Below are 13,998 nucleotides of genomic sequence, written 5' to 3'. Positions count from 1 at the left end.
TAAACTGCTAGATAAGTAAATATTTTCAGACTTACGGTCTTTGTTGCAACTACTCTTCTGCTATTATAGCACAGAAGCAGCAACAGTGATAAATAAATGGGCATGGCCAGACAGATTTAGCCCAAGAATTGGTGGATCACTGTTAGAATCAAGATTCTAGACCAGTGGTTTTTCCTTTATGAATCTTTTCTTAAGCATTATCTCTGAAATCAGTTTTAATCAGATTTTCTGGTAACTGAAGAAAATTCATAAATACAGAAGGACTTCCTGGATATACATTAAATGAATTAATAGATGATAAAACCTTTATAATATTTAAAGCCTTTTATATGTTAATATTAAGGAGAGTATGATTATATTATTTTGTAATATTTGTATATAATCTGCTTCTATATTAGGTTCCTGTGGCTAGAGCAAGTATTCTTTGGCTAATTGGAGAAAACTGTGAACGAGTTCCTAAAATTGCCCCTGATGTTTTGAGGAAGACAGCTAAAAGCTTCACTGGTGAAGATGATCTGGTAAAGCTGCAGATTTTAAATCTTGGAGCAAAACTGTATTTAACCAACTCCAAACAGGTAAGAGACTAATCCTTAGTCTACCTATGTGAAATCTACTTTGCTCTTTGCTCTGATACATTGGTCTGTCCGTTCAACAATTACCAGGTGCCTATTTCTTTTAAGGTTTTACTTTATATTTAATTTTTTTTTTTTTTTTTGCGGTATGCGGGCCTCTCACTGCTGTGGCCTCTCCCGTTGCGGAGCACAGGCTCCGGACGCGCAGGCCCAGCGGCCATGGCTCACGGGCTTAGTCGCTCCGCGGCATGTGGGATCTTCCCGGACCAGGGCACGAACCCGTGACCCCTGCATCGGCAGGCGGATTCTCAACCACTGCGCCACCAGGGAAGCCCTAAGGTTTTACTTTAGATGGTAGTGGTATAAAGAGATGAGATTCTGGTCTAGTAGAGGAGAAAAACATAAAAAAAATGAAATAGTATGTGGTAAGTGCTATAATAAAAGTATTGTGATACAGTGGAACTCCAGAGGAGAAAGTTATTGAAAGTCTGAAATAGAAGGAGAGAGGTCAAAGTTTCATAAAGGATAAGACTCTTGACTAAGGGCTTGTAAGGATTAGTTTACCATATAGAATAAGGAAAGAGGAGAGCAGGGGGTCAGAGTCATGAAACAGCTTGGTGCTTTCAGGAAACTTAAAGCTGAGTTTGGAAAGGTAGGCAAGGGTAAGACTTGGAGTGGCAAGTGGGACTTTGTCCCCCTTGTGAAGGGAAAACCGTTCAATATTTTTTAATAGTGGTATAATTGACCAGATTTGCAGTTTAGAATATTCATTTTTTAAATCAATTGACTTTGAGGAACTGTTGGTAAGAGGAATAGCCTCTATGTATAAAATACATAGAATCACCACTATATACTGGGGTTGGCCAAAAAGTTCATTTGGGTTTTTCTGTAAGATGTTGCAGAAAAACCTGAACAAACTTTTTGGCCAACCCAATATAAAATAGGGTCTTTCTCATTCTTCTTCCTTTGTCTGAATAGCTCTTCTCTACAGGTGGAGGACTTAATCTGGTCAGTGAGACTGGAAAAGGATTCTTGCTCATTTGCAGCTAGGACTCTTCGTAGGCTTTATGCTCTGTGTCCTGTCTCTGTTTCTCCTTAATTTTTCTGACTGGGACTCTTACTTAGCCTCTGTGATTTCCCCCCCTCTATTTCCCTCTCTCTCTCTCTGTTCTTATCCCCCTCCTTCTCTAAAACTCTCTCTACCTGGGTATCTCTTTGATAGCCTTCACACACGCACGAACCCCATCTACCGCAGTCTAATGTCTTTGTCATTCTCTCCCTCTTCCATCAGTGTTTGTGTCTCCTTTTTTGTATCTGCTGTGTATGTGTCTCCCTCTCATTCTGCCTTCTCTCCCTACCCATAGATCATATTCTTTCTTTAGTAACCTGATATTGGCTATTCACAGTTCTCAGGTTGACTCCTCAAATTCATATATTCATTCATATACTTTCGGATTGTCTTCATCCCTAATTGTGATATGAGTTGTATTATTATAGCTTTTGCTGATTGGTGTACCAAACTTGTGAGCAAATAATTGCAAATATTTTGAGCATATTTCTATGATTTAGATTTTATCTTTACATTTTAAGTCAGTCTTTGAAAGGAATTAGTCATTTCCAAGTGCCTTGTAGATTAATTCATGCAATGAGTTATTTTTTAAAAACTGAGTAAAAGAGAGGAAACCTATGTTTGCTGTTGAGTTGCTTGTTTATTGATAAAAACACTGTTTTAGACTGACACTCACTCTTCTTACTAAATTCATGTAGTACTGTGAACGTCAACATAACACCTAGAATATTATGATTGTTATGACTCTATCATAACAATGGTTTGGCTACTCTAAGTGAGCTTATAGATTATCATAAAATAAAAGTACAAATTAGTATGTTAATCAAGACTGAAGTAGATATGTCTTACAAAACTAAATGAAGGTTCTTTCCTTGGCTCTCTTCTTTGTAGCTCTAAATAACCAATAATGGAATGTAGTACTGTGTGTTCAGAAATTGTAGAGTGTATTCCATATCTTTTTATTAAGTGAATCTGAAGATAACATAGATTGCACTCAGCTATTTTTTTTCTTAAATTCAGTTTTGGAACTCAGCTTCTGAAGTGTTGCATTGTGTATTTTAGAATGATACTTTGGGGGCTTCCCTGGTGGCGCAGTGGTTGAGAGTCCACCTGCCAATGCAGGGGACACAGGTTCGTGCCCTGGTCTGGGAAGATCCCACATGCCGCGGAGCGGCTGGGGCCGTGAGCCATGGCCGCTGAGCCTGCGCCTCCGGAGCCTGTGCTCCTCAACGGGAGAGGCCACAACAGTGAGAGGCCCGCGTACCACAAAAAAAAAAAAGAATGATACTTCAGGATAACCACATAGACTTGACCACCAGCTGGTGAAAACATAGTTATGTTTAAGAAAAAACAACTCATTGATTTTAAATGATTAAATATAAAAATAGATGAACAAAGGTATCCTGTAGAGTTATGTTCTGTTCTCTAGTTTCTTATTTCTCAAGAAAAGGAGTTTGAGAGAATTCATAAATGAAAATTAACATCAAAGGATGATTTTTTTTAAGTACCATCAGCTTGACTGGGTTTTTAAGTTGTATGATTCATAATCCATTGCATGTGAGATGAGACTAAAATGATTACTTTCATCTAAATGTAAAAAAGTTATTTTCTATATGTGTTTATTTTAACCATCTTTAACACTGAACTAAGAAGACCAGGCCACAGAGTTCAGGGACTGGTTTGCCATGAATCCCCAACATTTATTTGTAGGTCTGTTTTCTCTGTGGCCTAGATCTCTCAGTGAGCATTTTCAGATTTTTTATTGAAATATTTAGTTTTAGGAGATGGTTACATTGATTTTTATAAGATTTGGCACATTGTGTTCATTTGTATGCCTAAGGAATAATTGAATAATAAGCTTCTTTAATATCGCAAATGTTTTTACCTGGTGTAAAGAAGAATTTGAAACTTAGTTAACAGTTTGCTGTTGGTATGACTGAGCAAACTCCTACTGGACAACTATAAACTCAGGAAAAATACAAAAAGTAAACAACTGCCTGAAGTCTCAAAAGAGTAAATAAAAGTGGGAAGATTCTGAAGGGAAACGGACACTTGAAAGAAGAGAGTGGCACAGAGTGAATTTCCCCATTTTTATGGCTCTTATCCTGAGTTCAGGCTACAGTGACACAGAAGCTGAAACCCCAGAAGGAAACCCAGAGTCCTTCTGGCCTGAGGAAGTAGAGGACAGAGTTTAAGAAAACTACTCGGAATTCCCTGGTGGTCCAGTGGTTAGGACTCCACTCTTTCTCTGCTGAGGGCCTGGGTTCATTCCCTGGTTGGGGAACTAAGATCCCACAAGCCGCTTGGTGAGGCCAAAAAAAAAAAGGAAACTACTACCAAAGATATTGAAAAGTTAAGGAAGAATTCTAGAAAGGAGAGAGCCAGTGTGGGGAGCCTCAAAATCTGTGAATACTTTTGCTCAGGTCTCTGACTGATACCTGAACCACACATATGCATGGTGGATTCAGAACAGCACATTTAATAATAATGGAACTGAACTGGAATTTGAACAGCACTGAAACAGACAAAGTTTGTACTTTGAACCCAACCTAGAGTATAGCAACATCCAGGGTCTCTACAATATAACATTCATAATGTCCAAGATAAATCCATAATTACTCAACATAAGAACTAGAACAGGGAATTATTGTTTAACAGGTATAGAATTTCAATTTGTGAAGATATAAAAATTTCTGGAGATTAATGGTGGTAATGGTTGCATAACACTGAACTACACACTTAAAAATGGTTGCAGTGGTAAATTTTATGTTTATTTTTACCACAATAATGAAGAAGACCAGGAAAATTTGATCAGTTTAAAAACAAACAAACAAACAAAAACCAGAAACCAACTTCTAGATGACCCAGATGTGGAAATTTGCAGGCAAAATTTTGAAGCAGCTTTTGTAAATGGTTGATGACTTAGAGGAAAATGTATTCACAATAAATGAAAAGATAACTCTAAGCAGAGAAATAAAAACTATAAAAAATAATAGAATGGAAGTTGTAGAACTGAAAAATTACCCCCAAAATAAACATTTTGTCTATCTTTAGCATTTCATATTCTTTGATATTTTAATTTTTTTCAGTATGGAGATATAAAGCTGTTCATATAGTTTTTTTAAAACTCTGTTGCCTTATGATTAAGACTCTGTAGATGAACTTCTTCTGTAAGCTTCTTTAATTTTCTGACTTTGAGCCCTTTCAGATGGAAGTTTAGAAAGCAGTTTAACTGTATGTGATGCCTGCCATAGAACTATTTAATGTCAGTTACTGAGAGGCAGGTGGTGATTTGGAGTACAGACTCTAATGTTAGACTGTCTGACTTCACATCATGTTTTGCCACTTACTAGGTACATGATTTTAGACAGATTATACAATACAACCTACCTAATCTAATTTCTAATCTGTAAAGTGGAAGTTATAATCATATAGTCAGTTTTTTATAATGCAACATATATGTTCCTAAAAATCATTGTGCTTTACGGAAACGCACAATAACAACCACAGGGATTATTGCAAAAGTAAAACCAGAGGCACAACACTCAAAAAATTCATTGGTGACACATAAAAAGAAAAAAAAAAAAGAACAGTAAAAACAAGAGAATAGTTTTACACATGTTAAGTGGTTAAGAAATACATAAGGGGCTTCCCTGGTTCCACAGTGGTTGCGAGTCCGCCTGCTGAAGCGGGGGACGCAGGTTCGTGCCCCGGTCTGGGAGGATCCCACATGCCGCGGAGTGGCTGGGCCCGTGAGCCATGGCCGCTGGGCCTGCACGTCCGGAGCGTGTGCTCCGCGACAGGAGAGGCCACAGCAGTGAGAGGCCCGTGTACCGCAAAAAAAAAAAAAAAAATAGAAATACATAAATACTACAATGAATCTAGCTGTTTACTTTTAGAAAGACCTGACTTGTAGAAACAGGTGTTTTAAAGGTTGTACTTATGAGTTATGTCGTGGAAGGAGAGTTAATTTGAATATGGATGGAAAGTTGTACTGCCAAATGTAGCTAAATGTAGCCCATAATTCATGTGGTGATCTGAGATAGATGTTTGAGGTGGATATGTTTCTTTATTCCTGCACAGCCCAGTTCAGCTGGGTGCAGCTTTCTGCCTTTACCTGTTTTTTTCTTACTGATGTAATCATGCCAGAGCAAACACAAAATTTACATTGTGCCCGCATTGGCCCTGCTGTGTCAACTGAATTAGAGCAAATCCTGCTTTTTCATAAACCTAGTTTATGCTGTTAACCAACTGCTAGATTTTTCTTAGAGAATATGATTATTTACAGTCAGAGAACTAGTCTAGTTTTTGAGAATCTCTATGCTCGTTTTAAAAAAGCACTCCATTTGGGTTTATCAACCTGAGAAAAGGGTGCTGAAATTCCTCTTTTGTTGTTTATGAAGAAAAAAATTGTTTGATATGAATATCAAGAGTAAAAGCACTGGTAGAATACTCTCACAAGTAGAGTAAATTCACTGTTATATGGGGGGAAAAGTTGAACAACATTGAAACCAGTTGAAGTTGCTAAAACTCTTCAGCTCTTAAGACATGGTATAAAAAATTTAGCATGACTTCCTTGAAATAGTCTACTGAGGTCTGAGACAGAAAGCTAAGATTTGATTAAACTGATTAATAGCAATTAAAAGTTAATGAGTAAAGGGTACATCTGCTTCTAAACTTTCTCTAATAGTGTATCATCTTTTAAATGTAATGATAAGTAATATAAGTTAATGTTTTACTTAGCTTATGTTTTTATTTTTAAATATAAAATATTGCAAACCTATAGAAAAGTACAAAATAACATAAATACATATACAGGCATACCTCACTTTATTGTGCTTTACACATACTGTGTTTTTTACAGATTGAAGGTTTGTGGCGACCCTGTTGTTGAGCAAGTCTGCTGGCACCATTTTTCCAACAGCTTTGCTCACTTCCTGTTTCTCTGTCACATTTTGGTAATTCTTGCAATATTTTCAAACTTCTTCTTTATTACTATATTCTGATCTGTGATCAGTGGTCTTTGATCCTACTACTAAGATTCACTGAAGGCTCAGATGATAATTAGCAATTTTTAGCAATAAAGGATTCTTTTTGCTGTTGCTGTTGTTTTTTAATTTTTTTTATGTTAGTGAATTTTTAAAAATTGGAGTATAGTTGATTTACAATTTTGTGTTAGTCTCTGATGTACAGCAAAGTGATTCAGATTATTTTCCATTATAGGTTATTACATGTTGAACGTAGTTCTGTGTGCTGTGTACAGTAGGACCTTGTTGTTTATCTATTTTATATATAGTAGTTTGTATCTACTAATCTCTATCTCCTAATTTATCCCCCCCACTCCCCACCCTTTTCTCCTCCTTTGGTAACCATAAGTTTGTTTTCTAAGTCTGTGAGTCTGTTTCTGTTTTGTAAATAAGTTCATTGGTACTATTTTTTAGATTCCACCTGTGAGTGATATCATATGATATATGTCTTTCTCTGTCTGGTTTATTTCACTTAGTATGATAATCTCTAGGTCCATCCATGTTGCTGCAAAAGGCATTATTTCATTCTTTTGTATGGCTGAGTAATATTCCATTGTATATATACACCACATCTTCTTTATCCATTCATCTGTCGATGGACACTCAGGTTGCGTTCATGTCTTGGCTATTGTAAATAGTGCTACAGTGAACACTTGGGTGCATGTATCTTTTCGAATTATGGTTTTCTCTGGCTATATGACCAGGAGTGGGATTGCTGGATATGGTAACTATATTTTTAGGTTTTTTTTTTTTTTTTTTTTTTTTTGCGGTACATGGGCCTCTCACTGTTGTGGCCTCTCCCGTTGCGGAGCACAGGCTCCGGACGTGCAGGATCAGCGGCCATGGCTCACGGGCCCAGCCACTCCGCGGCATGTGGGATCATCCCAGACCGGGTCACGAGCCCATGTCCCCTGCATCGGCAGGTGGACTCTCAACCACTATGCCACCAGGGAAGCCCTATTTTTAGTTTTTTTAAGGAACCTCCATACTGTTCTCCATAGTGGCTACACCAATTTACATTCCCACCAACAGTGTAGGGGGCTTCCTTTTTCTTCCTCTCCAGCATTTGTACATTGTTTTTTTAGACATAGTGCTGTTGCACACTTAAGAGACTACAGTATAGTAAACATAGCTTTTATATGTACTGAGAAACCAACAAGTTTGTGTCACTCACTTTACTGAGGTGACCTGGAACCAGACCCACAATATCTCCAAGGTATCCTATATATGTACCACTAAGATTAAGCCAGTGCATTTGCCATAATTTTTTTTAAAGGGATGTAACAGGTAGAGCTAAGATCTCAAGTTCCTGTTCACACTTTTCTTACTTCCCCATTGATAACCACTGTCATATTATTGATGTGTTTTAATCATACATGTTTTATATTGTTACATAAGTATGTATCCATAAACAATGTATTTTTTGTTTTGTGTGTTTTCAAATTTTGCATAAGTAGTATGCTACTTTATGTATACTTTTACAATTAAACTATTTTTACTTAATGTGTTTTTAAAATATTGAGGTATGTAGCTATAGTTCATTTATTTTAATAAATGAACTCATTTATGCCATCCAGACACTATTTACACCAATTACTTTCTCATTTTCTTTGAGACAGTTACATTTTTTTTTCTGCTATTCAAGAAGAAAGTGCTTCATGGAGTATCCTTAGTACTTATATTTTCTTTGTATCACTTCAGGTTCACTTTTTGATTCTTAGTGAGAAATTTTATAAATCACAGTGATGTTTTGGAGATCCTTCCTGAAGTTTTCTCTTGCCCTGTGATTCAGTCTTTGGAGAAATCTACCCCCACTCCCAGCCCCTTTAATATAACTTAACAAAAAGGGCTAAGGCTCCATGTGGTGACATTTATACCCTTTCTTGGATATATTTTCTTTTCAAGTAAGTATAACATATAAAGGAAAAACATACCCATGTTGACAAAAATGTGTATACTGTTAAATTTTTAAAAATCTGTTGCTTTTCTATACACTAACAACAAACTACAAGAAAGAGAAATTAAGGAAACAGTCCCATTTACCATTACATCAAAAAGGATAAAATACCTGGGAATAAACCTATCTAAGGAGATAGAAGACCTGTACTTGGAAAACTATAAGACACTGATGAAAGAAATTGAAGATGACACAAACAAATGGAAAGATATACCATGTTCTTAGATTGAAAGAATTACTATTGTTAAAATGACCATACTACCCAAGGCAATCTACAGATTCAATGCAATCCTTATCAAAATACCAATGGCATTTTTTACGGAACTAGAACAAGTAACTTCAGAATTTGTATGAAAACACAAAAGACCCCAAATAGCCAAAACAATCTTGGGAAAGAACAGAGCTGGAGGAATCATGCTTCTTGACTTCAGACAATACTACAAAGCTACAGTAATCAAAACTGTATGGTTTTGTCACAAAAACAGACACATAGATCAATGAACACAATAGAGAGCCCAGAAATAAACCCACACACTTATGGTTAATTAATCTATGACAGAAGAGGCAAGAATATACAGTGGAGAAAAAGCAGTCTCTTCAATAAGTGGCTCTGGGAAAACTAGACAGCTACATGTGAAACAATGCAATTAGAAACTTCTCTAACACCGTATACAAAAATAAACTAAAAAAAATAAATAAATAAACTCAAATGGATTAAAGACCTAAATGTAAAACTGGATACTATAAAACTCCTAGAGGAAAACACAGAACACTCTTTGACGTAAATCACAGCAATATTTTTTTGGATCCATCTCCTAAAGCAAAGGAAACAAAAGCAAGAATAAACAAATTGGACCTAATTAAACTTAAAAGCTTTTGCACAGCAAAGGAAACCACCAACAAAATGAAAAGACAACCCTCTGAATGGGAGAAAATATTTGCAAATGATATGATTGATAAGGGGTTAATATCCAATATATATAAACAGCTCATGCAGCTCAACATCAAAAAAGCAAATAACTTGTTTGGAAAATAGGCAGAACTGAATAGACATTTTTCCAAATAGGAAATGCAGATGGCCAGAAAGCACATGAAAAGATACTCAACGTTACTAATCGTTAGGGAAATGCAAATCAAAACCACAATGAGATATTACCTCACACCTTTTAGAATGGCTGTCATCAAAAAGCACACAAATAACAAATGTTGGTGAGGATGTGGTGAAAAGGGAATCCTTGTACACTGTTGGTGGGAGTGTAAATTGATGCAGCCACTGTGGAAACAGTATGGAGATTTCTCAAAAAAATAGAAATAGAACTACCATATTCAGAAAGATACATGCATCCCAGTGTTCATGGCAACATTATTTACAATTGCCAGGCTATGGAAGCAACCTAATTGTTAATCAACAGATGAGAGATAGCCTCATCCACCAGAGGGCAGACAGCAGAAGCAAGAAGAACTACAAACCTGCAGCCTGTGGAACAAAAACCACATTCACAGAAAGATAGACAAGATGAAAAGGCAGAGGGCTATGTACCAGATGAAGGAACAAGATAAAACCCCAGAAAAACAACTAAATGAGGTGGAGATAGGCAACCTTCCAGAAAAAGAATTCAGAATAATGGGAGTGAAGATGATCCAGGACCTCGGAAAAAGAATGGAGGCAAAGATCGAGAAGATGCAAGAATCACTTAACAAAGACCTAGAAGAATTAAAGAACAATCAACAGATGAATGGATAAACAAGATGTGTGAGATATATATATATATATATATATATATATATATATATATATATATGTATGTATATATGTATGTATATATATATATGTAAAATATACGGTTGGCCAAAAAGTTCATTTGGGTTTTTCCGTAAGATCTTACGAAAAGCCATAAAAAATAGTAAAAATTTTGCCATTTGCAGTAATGTGGATGGACTTGGAGGGCACTATGCTAAGTGAAATAAGTCAGAGAAAGACAAATATGTTATCACTTATATATATATATATATATATATATATATATATATATGTGTGATATATATATTATTTGTATATATATATATACAAATAAGATATCACTTATATGTGGAATCTAAGAAATACAACAAACTAGTGAATAAAACAAAAAAGAAGCAGCCTCACAGTTACAAACTGGTGGTTTCCAATGGGGAGAGGGAAGGGGGGATGGGAAGATAGGGGTTGTTATGAGATTATGTGAAATCATCTGTGTGAAACTTTTGAAAATTGTAAAGCACTATAGAATTTAAAGAATCTTGCATTCAGTAAAATTTTTTTAATTAAAAAATTTAAAGAATTCTGCCTAGTCATGAAGTGATGAAATTGGTTAGATACAACACTAGTACTGCTTAGATTTGCTTCTGGTCTATGTTAAGAATTTTATGTAGTTCTTCCTTTACCAAATGCATTTGCCAGTATCCTTCTGTTTAAAAATTACAACTATGTGGAACCAATTTTCAATGCTGAATTCTGTACACTTTTTATATTCCTTAAACTGATATATATCTAAGCTGATTTTAGGACTATATATATATTTTTTTGATAGGACTATATTTTAAGAGACCTTTTTTATTATTTTGTGCTGACCTACATAATATTTAAAGAAGGCTATTGTTTGAGCAAATATTTACCAGTTTATTACTTGTCAGAGTATTTAGGTAAAAATATGATGCCCATATTTTGATAAGTTTTTTTTAAGTAATGAATTTCTTAATAATTATATGGCATTCCACCAAATTCATTTTTCCTATATAACAGTGACTTAGAGTTAATCTAAAGAGAAAGTAATTGGTGTAAATAATGTCTGAATGGCATTGACCATTAGTTGGTACCAGAAATGATTCCTTAAATCTAAGCAGGAAAAAATAATAAGACAAAAATTTAGTACATAGTATAAGCTATTGAGTATTTCTGTTATTTATGGTACATTTTGTTATTTTCTTTGCTTGTCTTGTATAATTTTATGAATAAAATCCATTTAATTTTACTATTAAACATCCCATCTGGGTTTTTTTGTTGTCATTCTTTTTTTTTTTTCCGGTTGCGTTGGGTCTTTGTTGCTGCATGCGGGCTTTCTCTAGTTGTAGTGAGCAGGGGCTACTCTTCATCGTGGTGCACGGGTTTCTCATTGCAGTGGCTTGTCTTGTTGAGGAGCACGGGCTCTAGACATGCGGGCTTCAGTAGTTGCAGCGTGTGGGCTCTAGGGCGCGAAGGCTTCAGTAGTTGTAGCACACAGGCTTAGTTGCTCCGCAGCATGTGGGATCTTCCTGCACCAGGGATCGAACCCGTGTCCCCTGCATTGGCAGGCAGATTCTTAACCACTGTGCCACCAAGAAAGTCCCTCCATATTGTACTTCTAACCTCTGCCATGGTTTTGTCTAGTGACCTGTAAGATACAAGTGCAGTGAACAGAGATTTCATTTTAAAATGTGAAACATTTAAATTGGAAAGACTTTGACTTTCTTTTCCCAGCCTTTTTGAGATGCAGCATGACTAACCTCTCACTTTTAGAGCAGCATATAGGATGTGTGCTGATAAAATGAAGTGTGCCCTGACGAGGCAGGTATGAAAAGCTAAGTCCTTCACTTTTCCAGTGGTGGTGACATAAGTGTTTAAGTGTTTTATCTGATGGTAACTTGATGACACAACAGGCAAGTTGTGTCATGGCCTGTGCAAAGCATGAAACTCCCAGCTGTCAGTGGATGGAGTAAGAGGAAAACATGGCAAGTTAGAGGTTGGTTGTGGATGAAATATGTGCAGGAGATAGACAGAACAATCTTGCTATAGGCCATTAAAGAGAGTGGTCAGAGCACTCTCACTACAGTAGTTTTGTCATTTATTGTGTACTGTAAATCTCAAAACCTATTTATTATTTGCCAGTTATTGTTTTATTTTGTTATAAATCCAGCAGCAATAAATTCTTAAAACTTGAAGTATACATTTAATGAATGAAGAACTGAATTTTTGTGTATCATTATTTAACATGCACAAAATGTTCATCAACTTTTACCATTCACCATGAAAATCATAGTGATATAAAGCTGCTGAAACAGGATCAGCATCTACTTAAAAGGTTGGGAGGTATTTTAGGAAGACTAAGCCTCAAGATGACAATTTAATGTATACAGGTGCCAAATATGTCTACATGTCTCTCTGTGAAACATGAGCTCATATAGATCAAATAACTGATTTTTTAAATTTAACTTGGTTCATTTTTTTATTCTAAGTTTTCTTTTGCACATATGAGAAATGAAGCAATCATGGTTCATGTATTTCTCCATTAGCAGAAAAAGGACCTGAATGATGTTGGTTTTCAAATAGAAAAGCAATTAATTCCAATAATAGTTCGACCATTTTTACTCAAAGCTTCTGTATGTTTCTTCTGTCGGTGTAAATGGAATCAAAGTAAAGCTTTTGGAAGTTTATTCTGTCAAAATTGCCGTAAATGCTGTTGTAAATTTAAAAGCCCCAACGTGGCTTTCACTGAACGGATGTTGTCATGGTAAAATCAACGTTCTTATTAAATTAAGAAAACTATGGAACAGAAATATTTTGGGAATTGGTTGTGGTGCATGCATACTCACTCTGCTTATTCTACCAAGTGAAATAAAACTATAATGGTCAAAATTACTGATATTTGATATGTGTAGTTTAACTGAACTGCAGGATTCTTGTGATGAAGCTAATATTGAAAAAGCATACTTAGGCATGACACCACACACTCTCATACGCAATTCTCTTTGCTGCATGTGACCAGTGGGATTTTAGAAATGTGATTTTATGAAAAACTGCTTTGTAAATTAGCCTGTGTTCTATATTGGCTTTTTTGCCCGGGTCAGGTGGGTGGAGGAGTAGATTAAGTGAAACTTTTGTGTATTGGTTAGATTTTGATTCAAAATCATTTGGAAATCTTTAAAGTGTTTATCAGATAAAGCACCAAAAACCTTCAGCTTTTGAAAATTTTAGCAAATAACAATTCTTAGGAACAAATCTTGCAAACAGGAAGACATTGAAATGTATCCCTATAAAAACAAAGGAAGAACTGAACAAATTAAGTGGTAAGAGCTAAAAATTTATTTTAGAAGTTTTATATTTGCAGTATCTCAACTATGGTGAAGACTTTTTTGATGGAACTCCTATTTTTGTGGTTAAGTTTATATTTTGTATTAGAATGAAATGAAATCAAGGAGGCAGTTGATTTTGCATTATCTAAATTTGATGAAAATTTTTTTTTACAGTATAGGGAATTATTTAAAAGTTTTATCTCATAAAGATAGTTTTATTGAATGGAGGGGGGAAAATTAAATATCTAGGCTTGAAATATTTACAGATTTTAACATAAAAGAAAGCAT

General features: G+C 35.5%; 1 protein-coding gene across 4 annotated transcripts in view; it reads left to right on the top strand.

Moving 5' to 3' along the window:
- Positions 1-13,998, top strand: part of AP3B1 (adaptor related protein complex 3 subunit beta 1) — a 262,792-nt gene that overhangs the window by 139,004 nt on the left and 109,790 nt on the right. For all 4 annotated transcript variants that reach the window (XR_009335400.2, XM_059061372.2, XM_067031191.1 and 1 more), the window contains exon 15: positions 399-575. Coding sequence is in view for 3 of the 4 variants with exons in the window: in XM_059061372.2 (XP_058917355.1) it covers positions 399-575 (177 nt within the window). In the remaining variant the exon portion in view is untranslated. The remainder of the gene's footprint in view (positions 1-398; positions 576-13,998) is intronic.

The sequence above is a fragment of the Kogia breviceps genome, chromosome 4 (assembly GCF_026419965.1).
Source record: "Kogia breviceps isolate mKogBre1 chromosome 4, mKogBre1 haplotype 1, whole genome shotgun sequence".
Classification (NCBI taxonomy): Eukaryota; Metazoa; Chordata; class Mammalia; order Artiodactyla; family Physeteridae; genus Kogia; species Kogia breviceps.
Note: the sequence above shows the minus strand (reverse complement) of the source record. Positions and strands in the feature narration are given on the sequence as shown.